We start from the raw sequence: 13118 nt of genomic DNA on the forward strand, positions 1-13118 counted from the left end.
CAGTTAGGGAGGGATGAGATATATATGGATGGATGACATCGTTAGAGGGATGACATTTCCTCTATCAGCACAATCCTGCCATTCAATCTTTCTGTATCAAGAAACACATTTTTCATGTAAAGTAAAAAATAAGCTTTTAGATTTTTTTTAAATCGTATTCTTTAAAATAAAAATAAAAGTACAAATAATGAGGAAAAAAACATAAGTGGAGGCAAACAATCTAGAGAAGATGACAATATACAGGAAGGGGAAACTAAAAAACAAAATTTAAGTATGACACAATAAAAGACTTTCTGTACAGAAACCAAGACTATACAATACCTGCAGAGGTGATGTTGAAGTCTTGCTTTATACATCTCTATAAACAATAGAACTCAAAAGAAGAAGAAAAACATTCTCTATTTTCTCAACTGTACATGTGGAAAACATAGCTACGTAGTCTTTGTTTTTAAACCACCCGAAATGGTCATTTAGCGATGAAATTAAAATGTGTAGGCCGTCGACAACAATGCTCTAATATTATTGCAATGATGGCAAAGCGCTCACCTCATAATATCACCAGCCACTGGCAGCAAAACAGGGTTGCTTTTGGGAAGTGAAAAGGTGATATCTATATATATATATATATAAAATTGATGAAGATCCAGTGCCAACAAGAAAGCACAATTATCACCATTACAATCAGTAGCCTCAATGACCTGCTTCCTCCTTTCATTTGAGACAATATGGAACAGTATCTGCTAGGATTTCCAGCGACACCTTGAAGAATATCCTTACAAGTGGGTTGGTAAATAACATGTAAAGAAAAAGAAAAGGGGGTTGTGCCCACAGATGGCATAGTGGTTAAAACCAGTCTCTGGAACCAGACGTACCTACCTGTCCTGCCAGAACCTTCTCTCCTGTGTCTCCCTGTCAGCCTTCCTACTGTCTCAATAAAGAACCTTCTCTCGCGTCTCCCTCTCAGCCTTCCTACCGTCTCAATAAAGAACCTTCTCTCGTGTCTCCCTCTCAGCCTTCCTACCGTCTCAATAAAGAACCTTCTCTCGTGTCTCCCTCTCAATAAAGAACCTTCTCTCGTGTCTCCCTCTCAACCTTTAGTTCCTACTGTCTCAATAAAGAACCTTCTCTCGTGTCTCCCTCTCAGCCTTCCTACTGTCTCAATAAAGAACCTTCTCTCGTGTCTCCCTCTCAGCCTTCCTACTGTCTCAATAAAGAACCTTCTCTCGTGTCTCCCTCTCAGCCTTCCTACAGTCTCAATAAAGAACCTTCTCTTGTGTCTCCCTCTCAGCCTTCTAAGTTCCTACTGTCTCAATAAAGAACCTTCTCTTGTGTCTCCCTCTCAGCCTTCCTACTGTCTCAATAAACAAAAAAACACCAAGAGCTCCTCTTTAGAAATGAAACAAAAAAACAAGAGGGCAAAAAAACAGAATCTGTAAAGCAGCTCACAGGATGAGTAGATTGTAGTGTTAATATTTTATTTGGTTCATTGAAGCTGCACCGGGTTGTTTGGAGGGGGAAATTACCTCTACAATAACTAGTTACAAATGCTTGAATATTGTTTATAATCTCAAATCCAAAAAATCTGCGAACCAACATTGCTCTCAGAGGATGCTTCTTTGGGTGGTAAAGGTGGTGGGAGGGTAGGAGCACCACAGACAAACAGATCAGTTCTAGTTTCAAACGGCGCTCCAGGGATCCAGTTTCTCTCTTTTAACACTTTATGTATTCAACACTAAAAGACATATCATACTTTATTTTTACTTCTTAGGAGGTTCGGTGCACCTTTAAATGGGAGTGTTGTTTTCTTTCATCTGAACTATACAGTAGTTAGCCTTTTAGTAGCAAGTAACACAAGATGGCGACGGACATTTTGTGGCCGGCACTTCCTTGTGTGTGTGTGTGTGTGTGTGTGTGTGTGTGTGTGTGTGTGTGTGTGTGTGTGTGTGTGTGTGTGTGTGTGTGTGTGTGTGTGTGTGTGGGGGGGGGGGTCTGTGAGCTCAAGTAACAACAGGCGATCTTTCCTCTCTGTGTTTCTTAATGTCAAATGTTTATTCTCTCCAGTTTCTCCGTTTCTCAGAACACTACCAAAATAAAAAGAAAGAAAAAATAAAAGTCATTCCAACTCTCATAGCTTGAGCTCGTCGGCCACTTTGGAAGCGATGTTCTTGAAGGCGATGGACGTCCCCGAGATCCTCTTGAAGCGCACGCCGTTGAGCGAGAGTCGGGGCAGCTTGCACACCTCCATCTCCCATTGGACGAGGCTGTCCTGCCGGGCGTCGCCGTGCACGCAGAAGAGCAGGAAGCGCTCGCGCTGCTCGTAGTCACAGTTGTTGGCGTCCAAGACCTTGCGGATCTCGCGCATCATGTCGCCGGGCTCCATGGACGAGGTGGTCTTCATGCTCCAGGTGAAGCGCAGTGAGCGGGGCTTGGAGTCCCGCCCCGCCGCCGCCGCCGCCATGTCGTCCCTGGGCTCCCCGGACATGCTCCTGCAGGGAAAAAGGAGGAGAGATGAGAGGAGGAGGAGAGGAGAGAGGAGAGAGAAAAGGAGAGGAGAAGAGAGGAGAGAGAAAAAAAGAGCAGAGAGGAGAGAGGAGAGATGAGGAGAGAGAAAAAAGAGGAGAGAGGAGAAGAGAGGAGAGATGAGGAGGAGAGGAGATTTAAATTCAAGATTCAAGATTATTTATAGGGCTGGGCGATATGGCCAAAAATGATATCACGATAACAATATGATAATGTTATCATATCACTCGATATCGATAATTATCGATATTGTTATAAGTATTACATTTTTTATTATTATTTTTTTTAACACATCAGCAGGGGGCGTTGATTTTTCATCCAAACATTTCCATTTTATACCGTTTTGAATATGAATATGTTTTGGGTGATTCTGAGTAAATACCATGAAGGACAAGAAAAAGGCATTTTAGTGTAATCCAGTTATAACGTTGTAATTTTTCGGCTGATTATCTAATCATCCTGAAATCAACGCTAGATTATTGGTATTATGTCTCCTCGTGTATATATGAAATGTTGCAATGGAGTGCAATGGGGCCGCAAGGCAGTAGAGGGCGGTGTTGACCGTCTGCCAGCTCAGACAGGGTATGAAGGGTCTGCAGAGGCTGCAGCCATGAATTATGAATGGATATAGCGAATAAAAGAAATAACGATCATAAAAACGAGTTTACTCGTTGTTGGCGTTATTCGATTGGCGGGCAATAACGAGTTAACTCGTTCTTGGCGCAGAATGTGTTAACAACAGATGTATGTTTATTTTGCAGCAGTTCTTTGTCGTTGCCGCCATCTTTAGTGTTACAGCCCCTCACACTCCAGTTCTCAGGCTGCAGCTGGTTTGAAAGCTAAAGTAAACAGGCTTCTATGCTAGCTGTGGCTCCAGGGGAGTTGAATAGTTCTGGCTCTGCTCGTTTCTTTTCTATCTTTTGGTGCTTTTTTGGTGGACAAACCACTGCACACTGACTCGCGACTGGAGACTAGCTCTGCTAGCACACATAGCCTACTGTGTACAGATGGTTTCAAACTATTTTAAATTAGAAAGCAAACAAAATAAATGGACGAGAAAAATAAATCTCAATTTGGTCAGTATTGTCATTTGGACAAGCAAAGCCATTACTTTAAGTTGCAGGCAAGAAAGACAAGTCTGTCCACTGTCTTTTATTATCGATCGATATCGATTATTAAAATATATCGCGATAATTATCATTATTGTTTTATCGCCCAGCCCTACGTCATACTGTTAGACAGTTCGCCGTACAATGACAATCTTACTTTGCTAGTCCGCCCCTTCACCCAAAATCACACAGATCACACAATACTTAACTAAAAATTTACAATTTAAATACAAGCAAATGCTAAAAATAAGGAGATATTTTTTTATAAAACAGGTATAAGATATACAAGGCACAAGTGAGTAACATTGACATTATTGCACATTCCGATTCACCGTGTAGGATCCAGTAGTGTTTACAAATATAAATATATGGAGGTGATGATGGGTCACAGCAGCAGTTAAATTGTCTCAATTGTCTTTAGTTATTCTTAATTGAATTAACAGTGTTTCCCTCCGTGTGGAAAACTGCCCAAATCATCCCTATTCATATGATTATAGTCTGTGTCTAACTACAGACTACCATACATCCATACTACCAATCATATCAAAAATATTAATATTATAAATAATAATTAAAATAATATATTAATCACTGTACTGCACTCTCACACTCCTCTGCTACAACTTTTCAGAACTACACAAAATCTAGCCACTAAGTTCTATTTTATGCTCAGAAATAACTCTTCCCCAACACTCGCAGCTTTACTCCCAAGACACAATACAAGTCAAGAACGCATCACCAGATCAATCTCACATGCACTCATTCCAGTACCGGCTTACACAAATAATTATGGACTAAGATCATTCTTCCACACATAAACACCAAAATGTGGAATGAGATCCCATTCCACATCAGAGCAATAACCTCCATCTCACACTTCAAACAGGCCTACAAACAACATCTGATGCTAGAAAATATCTGTACTCACTGATCCGACTCTTCCCTAGGTCTTAATCTTGTTGATACTGTCGTTTTGTATTTAAGCATTACATCACGCGCAGGAGTGGTTTGTGAAAAATAAACCATGCCTAGGGGTGGTCGTTAGTCGTTAGACCCCCCTAGGCATGGTTTATTTTTCACAAATCACGACTGCAAGTGGTGTAATGCTTTTATCCAACTGCCACATTCATCCAACCTTATTGCTATACAATAAACACACATTAATCGAAGATTTATTGAAAAAACCATCCGCCAGAAAAAGTTGTTCCCACACCAACAAAAAAGAGAAGTTGCCTCCATGTGGAAGCAGCTCGGAAGTGCATCCAACAAACTAACACATCAAACTGTCTTTCAACTAAGACATCCAACCAACTAACACATCCAACTGTCTTTCAACTAAGACATCCAACCAACTAACATCCAACTGTCTTTCAACTAAGACATCCAACCAACTAACACGTCCAACTGTCTTTCACCTAGACATCCAACCAACTAACACATCCAACCAACTAACACATCCAACTGTTCTTTAGTTTTTAACCTACTTTCTATAGAACTTCATTCTTAGATGCTTCTATAGAAAGTAGGTCAAACAAATTAAAAAAGTTCTCTTTGCCCTATAGGGAAAAAAAAGTTATCTTTTTTTAAACCTACTTTCTATAGAAGCAGCTGGGAGGTGCGCTGTTTTAAGTGAGCGTGGGTTATTGAATTGATTGATTGCTAATTGTATTACTGTCCGCCTTGTTTCCAACTGGTTAAGTTTAGGCCCTCTTTCGAAGTTGGTTAAGGTTAGAGTTTGGAACCAGGGCTGGTGGTCTATCGCCATGCTCTAAAGACAAACTCTAACCTTAACCAACTTCGAAAGAGGGCCTAAACTTAACCAGTTGGAAACCAGGCGGACAGTAATAAAATTAGCAATCAATCAATCAATCAATCAATTCAATAGGCCATGCTCACTTAAAACAGCGCACCTCCCAGCTGCTTGAAAGTAGGTAAAAAAAAAAAAATTGCAAATTAATCAATCAATCCGCGCGATTTTTTTTTGTTCCACAATGACCCATCAATTACATCATCCAACATTGTTTAAGCAACTAAGACATTCGCCGTGACAGAATCATTTTCCATTTAGTCGTTATGACGCTATCAACATATCCATTCGGTCCACCCTCACTTAAAACAGCGCACTTCCCAGTTGCTTCTATAGAAAGGAGAAAAAAAAAAAAAAAAAAAATGCAAATTAATCAATCAATCAATCTGCGCGATTTTTATTTTGTTCCACAATGAGTCATGACCCATCAATTACATCATCCAACATTGTGTAAGAGACTAAGACATTCGCCGTGACAGAATCGGTTTATATTTAGTCGTTACGACGCTATCAACATATCCATTTGTAAAGATTATTGTCCGCCATCTTGTTTTTTCCTAGAAATCCGCACGGCGGAGTGAGTGTAATTCGGTTGTGGGCGGGTCCTGGGACCAGGAGCGTGGAATTGTGAAGGATGCATACGTGTAAATTGACTGTTTCAGCCAATCAGAATCGAGAAATTTGCATGCCGTTGTATAATGACTGCTATGAAAGCATGTTTGTCCTTGCTGTCCACAACGATTATATGATTGTATGTAGTGCAACTGCCTATTTTGTTTTGTATTTTGTTTCATGTGCTGCAGAACAGGAACCTGCTGAAAAACTGTTTGTAACCGAGTCAGGCCAGTTTAAATGTACATTGTGAAATGTCTTTTTACCCTTTCCTGTATAAATAAACTATAAATTAAAAATTTATTTACATTTTGTATTGGCGAAAGTCCAAATGAAACAGCACGACCGGGAGTCGAACTAACAATGATTGTGGTTGCGGGAGACCACTAGACCAAGGCACCCAACCACCCTGATTCAAACACAGCACAACTTTAACGGGTATGGTTAAGATATAAAGTTAGGGTTAAGAACTTAAAACAATCCATGGATGCCCACAGCTTTGAACAAATAATCAAAACCTCCCAGACCAAAATAGACCTAGTTTTCACCAACCAACCGGATAGAATCACTAAGACCAACAACATGTTGACCGGTATATCTGACCACAATTTCATGTTTCACCAGGAAACTCAATAAAACTTGCTTTCTAAAAACATCCAAAAAACCTGCCACCTCATCAAACTACATCCCAAAAAACCTGCAACAGAGCTTTGAGGATGCAGTGAAAAAGCTCGACTGGCAGGAGATACTATCCTCCAATACCACAAAGAAAAACTGCACCCTCTTCACAGCAAAAATCAAGGAGACGATGGCCTCCTTCTCTAGGAAGGGGAGCCAAAAAGTCAAAAAACAAACCCACCTCCCATGGCTAGATCACAGCTGCAGACAGCAATTGAAAGACAGGGACTCACTCCTCAAACGGAGCTTAAAATCTGGACTGTCTATCGACAGACAGAGATTCGCGCATGCTAGGAACAAGGTAACACAGACCCTCAGAAAGGCCAAAGCAAACTTCTTTATTAGTATAAATGAAGCAGGAAAAGAGAATGGCAAAAAAATCTGGCAAACCTTGAATAAACTCCTAGGCAAACACCACAATCAGGAAAAAGACCCCCTAGAACTAAATGTGAATTATACAACGGCATGCAAATTTCTCGATTCTGATTGGCTGAAACAGTCAATTTACACGTATGTATCTGTTACAATTCCACGCTCTTGGTCCCAGGACCCGCCCACAACCGAATCACTATCACTCCGCCGTTCGACTATGTAGAGGGAGCGGAGAGCGGAGAGGGGAGGAGAGGAGAGGGGACAATAATCTTTACAAATGGATATGTTGATAGCGTCATAACGACTAAATATAAACAGATTCTGTCACGGCGAATGTCTTAGTCTCTTACACAATGTTGGATTGTGTAATCTATGGGTCATGAGTCATTGTGGAACAAAAGAAAAATCGCGGATTGATTGATTGATTATTTGCAAAATTTCTTCTTCCTTGCTCACTCTCTCACACTGTCTGGCACACCCATCCCCCCGGCGGAGGAGAGTCAGACTGAGAGACATAGAAGCAGCTGCTCTGTTTTAAGTGAGCATGGCCTATTGAATTGATTGATTGATTGCTAATTGTATTACTGTACGCCTGGTTTCCAACTGGTTAAGTTTAGGCCCTCTAAAGTAGGTTTAAAAAAAGAAATAAAAAAAATAGGGCGAAGAAAACTTTTTTTTCCCTATAGGGCAAAGAAAACGTTTTAATTTGTTTTACCTACTTTCTATAGAAGCATCTAAGAATGTAGGTCTGCATCCCCTTAACAATTGTGTGTATTGAGCCGTACTGTATTGTACCCATTCTGCATCTGGTAATACAATTTTCAATCAATCAATCATTCCAATAACACACAGTTGGATGTGTTAGTTTGTTGGATGAGAACCGTTGGATGCACTTCCGAGCTGCTTCCACATGGAGGCAACTTGGATGGTTTTTTCAATAAATCTTCGATTAATGTGTGTTTATTGTATAGCAATAAGGTTGGATGAATGTGGCAGTTGTATAAAAGCATTACACCACTTGCAGTCGTGATTTGTGAAAAATAAACCATGCCTAGGGGGGTCTAACGACCACCCCTAGGCATGGTTTATTGTTCATTGTTCACAAACCACTCCTGCGTGTGATGTAATGCTTAATGACATACTAGTTAAAGACCCCACAGTACTGGCCTGCACCCTCAACGAACACTTCTTAAATAGTGTTCTAGACAGCACCAAACACTTTGCCGCCTCCAGTATCCTACCAAACCCAGTAACAAACACCCAGCCCCTCTTTGAACTGGAGGAGATAACAGAGCCTGAAGTGAAAAAGATCATTCTGGCTCTCAAAGGCTCCAAAGCCAAGGACGCCTACGGGCTCGACACCGATTTCCTTAAAACATACTCTGATCGATGCACTCATTAAATCACTCTACTAGTGAATGAATCAATCACCTCCAGGGAAGTTCCATCATCCTGGAAGATGGCCACGGTGACCCCCATCTTTAAATCTGGCAATAAGGCACTGGTGACCAATTATAGGCCCATCAGTAATGTATACTTCCTAGGGGTGGGACGATACGCATTCGAACCGTGTACCGTACGGTACGACACCCACGGTTCGGGGCGTCTGTGTATCGTACGGTTCAGATGACGCGCAAATAAAAAAAATCATTTGGCGGAGCCGGGAGAGGTGAGCACTGTGTAAAAATGGCAAGCACAATTGTAACTGAGGGGTACAATTCCCTGACTGTATTGATAAGTATGGTATCATTAAACCACTACCGCTTTATGTACTTTAATTACTGGCCATACAGTACATGATATATAAATATGATGAACACTTCCCACAATGAATCGGTTCCACACAAAGTGGTAATTAAGTATTTATTGCAGCAAAAGGTACATAATATACTTCTCTATTTTACTTTGGATGCGCTTATAAGGCAAAGGAATGTGCGTAGGCAAATCAATAATGAATGTCCATTCTCTGGTTACGCAGGAGGTAATTATACAACCTGAATCTTAGGGAATTATATCTATGGTACACTAGTAATATATAGCGGGAGATACTGGAAGGGTCCCCCCGGTTGTAAGCCAGCAGGGGTAGAGGATCTGTCGGTAGTAGAGAGTCTGGTCAACGATGACTAAGGAGACTCCAAGTACAGGAGACGGTGCAATAGTCTCTTGATCCACAGACGAATACAGCTGTTCTCCGTAGACTGTAGCTCCACAGTGAAGAAAGCTAGCCGGCCTCAGGCTCTCTGAGGCGCAGACTCGACGTGGCTCCTCACAGGGTAAATCCCACACGTGTAGGCGTCGGCGATTCTCCGCTCCATAAATCACAGGACCAAAACAAATATAATCCAGCCGCAAAGGGCTATGTAGTCGTCGGGTAGATTAATCCAGTGTACATGTCCACACGGTTCTCGTCTAGGTCTCCTCGGGTGAAAGCGCCATGAAAGCAGCCCAGCCTGGATAAGCACTCTAGCTGGTACGAGGAAGCGTTGGTGATGCTGGTCACTGTAGAACTTTAGCCGCACGATACACTATACACAAATAGACTATTACTGACTTAATAGAAATATGTCGCACTCGACGGTATAGCGCCAAACTCTGACAATTCAGTTATTAATTCGCACGCGGTCTCAATGCTCTATTTGGGGCCAAACAGGCCATACTTCACCGCACGGAGTATCGTGGGTGAGGCTTCAACTTATTGGGTAACTCTACTTCTGTATTCACCTGCGCCATATTTATATGCACGGCGAACAATCTAGTGCCAACCTCATTTCTGTCTCGTATCCCTGGGCAAGGCCGGGCATGTACAGACATGTCTTGACGGTGGCCTTGAACCTGACTCTGGAGGCATGGCCCTGGCGCCTGTGGACCGCTGTCCAATAGGAGAATGAAATATTATGGTCTGTACTAGGCTAAAGGGATATTCCGTGTATATGTACAAGGAATATACAAGGGATATCAAACGATATACAAATACTATGCAATATATATCAATCAATAAATATATATATTCGGTTTAATCTGATCCTTTGTAACAACAATATAAATCAATCTTCATTACGACTTTAAAAACATAGCCATTAACATTACATAGGCCTACACACATCTTGCCATAGGGTTAGCAGTTTGTACAACACAACGCACGTTTTAACTATGGTAGCCCGCCAGCTAATACAGTCAACGAAATGTTACCGTAGCTACTAGCTAGCAGAGGAGGAAATGGGAGTCTGAGAGGCGGGGTGTTTAAAGACAATGATAGGCGTTTATTAAACATCCAAGAAGGCTAACATACAACTGTGTTTTACTAACTCCAACCGGGACTATTGCCACTTTCGTGCTGCTTGTTGATGTTATGAACTCCTCCTAACGTTACCGGAGCTGAAGGTCCCACACGCTAAAATGTCTGTGGGGACCCGCCAACCCATAGATAGTTCCAACTCACGGAATTACGTAATCCACCACAGTTGCACTCAATATTTAAATAATGTTAGTCTAAATAAATATAGACAGATAATGTACGTTTTTTAAAAATAGAATGAACAGAGCAGTGTTGTTTTTAAACAGTACAGTGTGTGTGTGTTAGTTTGATGTATGCTGCCATTTATATTGATGGCCTTCTAATTTGTTTATTTGTTTATTTTAAAGGAGACATGCATTGCTATTCCTAGCACTATTTGGGAAACTTTACACAATTCCTGTGAGTCTATTGAAGACATCTGTAAGGTTTTTTTCAAAAAAATGCATTGTTTTATATTTCTAATCAAGTACTCAAAACCATCATTTTTCAGCCTCAGGATTTCAGGCTGTTATGGCCTGGCTCCGCCCATAAGCACTTTGAGTGACAGTCAGCCCACACAGTCTGCGACTGGTAGACAGAGAGAGAGAGGGGGGGGGGGGGAGAGAGGGGGGGGGGGGAGAGAGAGAGAGAAAGGAGAGAGAGAGAGGAGAGAGAGAGAGGATTCACTGTATCATTCTGCTCTCCGCGGGGCGGTGGGGGACCTGCGCACGGAGTGTTTGCACAGTGGTCTCCCTCCCTCCCTCTCTCTTCCTTTCTTCTTTCCTTCACTCTCTCCCTCTATATCATTCTGCTCTCCGTGGGGCGGGGGGGACCTGCGCGCGGAGTGTGCACAGTGGTCTCTCTCTCTCTCTCTCTCTCTCTCTCTCTCCCTCAGAGTGCATGCAGAGGTGTCGGGTTTCACTCTGCCTCCGCAGTATGAGGAGCGTCTCTACATTTCGTAGCCGCATTTCTGCAGACCCCTCTCTGATTGGTTGAGCGTGCGCAAACTGCGCATGCGCATGAGCCGCGACAAGCTCCTCCAGAAACTCCGGAGGAAACTCCGTTATGCTCCAGAGAGAGAGGCTGAAAACCCACAGTTCTTGCCCGACGGATGGGAGCGAATCCCGGATCCGAGGTTTCTGATGACTACCCCCAAAACATGGAGGTCGCGAACGCAATTATACGCATGGAAGTATTGATTACGCCATAACGAATCATTAAAAAATATATACTGTTAACTGGAATATGTTGTGTGTGCCTTTCTGAATATGATTTGGGAGGGTTATAATAGAAGAAAGACAGTGTAAACAATATAACCTTATGTGAATAAACCGCGAAATAATAACTAATTCCTTGGTCAATAGAAGTCTCTGTGATACTTTCTGAATATGATTTGGGAGGGTTATAATAGAATAAAGACAGTGTAAACAATATAACGTTATGTGAATAAACCGCGAAATAACATAACGTTTTGTTATATAATGTTACAATGTACAGTTTCTAACAGCTGGCTGTGTTGTGAAATGTGCATAACGTTATGAATAAACCGCGAAGTCACGGGAAATAAATAACGTTATACGCGAATCTGGTAGTACATTTCTGCTTATCTTCTTGATATGATAACATTACATCCGCCTTTTACCGCGTGACGAGCTAAACCAACAGAGGGGCTTCGCTCACATGACGCTCAACCAATCATAGAGGGGCTTCGCTCAACCAATCAGAGAGGGGTCTGCAGAAATGGAGTTCAACCAATCAGAGAGGGGTCTGCAGAAATGCGGCTACGAAATGTAGAGACGCGTATGAGGAAGTGGTTTCCACTCGCTGTGTAGAGGTAGATTGTGGGCGGGCATTAGCTCCAACCACAGAGCCAATCGCATCACTGTCCGCTTACCCAGGGCCCCGGTGACATCACGACATGCCTCAAATCAGGATGACCTAATTAAATCTAGCAGGAAATGGTCTGAGCTGAATCAGAGCAATCCGCCAATATGGTATTTAGACACAAAAACACATTGATACTAACTCCTATTACTATAATACAATGCTAGAGACTGAAAAATGACATTTATAATGCATGTCACCTTTAAATAACAGTGACACTTTTCCCTTTGATATTCCTTTCATTGTATTTCAAATACTGCAGTTTAATTTCAAGCAGAAAACTAATCTTTCCATTAACACTTTCAGTGGCCAGCAGGGGGCGCACATTTAGTGCTTGAATGCCCACCATCCACTGCAACATTGTCGAAGCGGATTGTTTTTTTATCAGTTCATTTCCGTTTTATAGCATTTTGAAAAGCCCTCGTTTTCACGGAAAAATAAAAGATTCCATGATAATCGCCCTGTACTGTAATATTCTAGAACGTTGTCATTTTTCGGCCTATTTATGAATCGTTTTCAAATAAACGCTAGATTATCGATAGTATGTGTACGTGTGCACGCTGGTGCCGCGCACTGAAAACCGATTCTCTCAGTTCCTGATAGATCTTACAGTCAAACAGCCATATCACATTATAGGGGAAAAGCTTATATCTCCGTGAAAACGGGTCTGATTATCCTAAGACTGGTAAAATAGATTCCTTACCTGAGATCAGATGGTATCCAAATGGATTATTCCAATTCCTGATCGCCATTCCAAAAATCTATCCTTTTATTGATCCCACGCGTATACTGTAAAACACATATTACACGCTGTGCTGAGGGTCCAGAATGAATCTGATCGGCTCCGGTTACATGCGTGAGA

At 41.8% G+C, this 13118-nt stretch overlaps 1 protein-coding gene across 2 annotated transcripts in view; it reads right to left on the bottom strand.

The window, feature by feature from the left end:
- Positions 1–214: 214 nt before the first annotated feature.
- Positions 215–13118, bottom strand: part of mark1 (MAP/microtubule affinity-regulating kinase 1) — a 279824-nt gene continuing 266920 nt past the window's right edge. For both annotated transcript variants that reach the window (XM_084319310.1, XM_084319309.1), the window contains one exon: positions 215–2486. In XM_084319310.1, the coding sequence (XP_084175436.1) occupies positions 2126–2486 (361 nt within the window). In that variant the 3' untranslated portion in view covers positions 215–2125. The remainder of the gene's footprint in view (positions 2487–13118) is intronic.

Source organism: Notolepis coatsorum, assembly GCF_963971535.1.
Source record: "Notolepis coatsorum genome assembly, chromosome: 7".
In the NCBI taxonomy this organism is placed as follows: Eukaryota; Metazoa; Chordata; class Actinopteri; order Aulopiformes; family Paralepididae; genus Notolepis; species Notolepis coatsorum.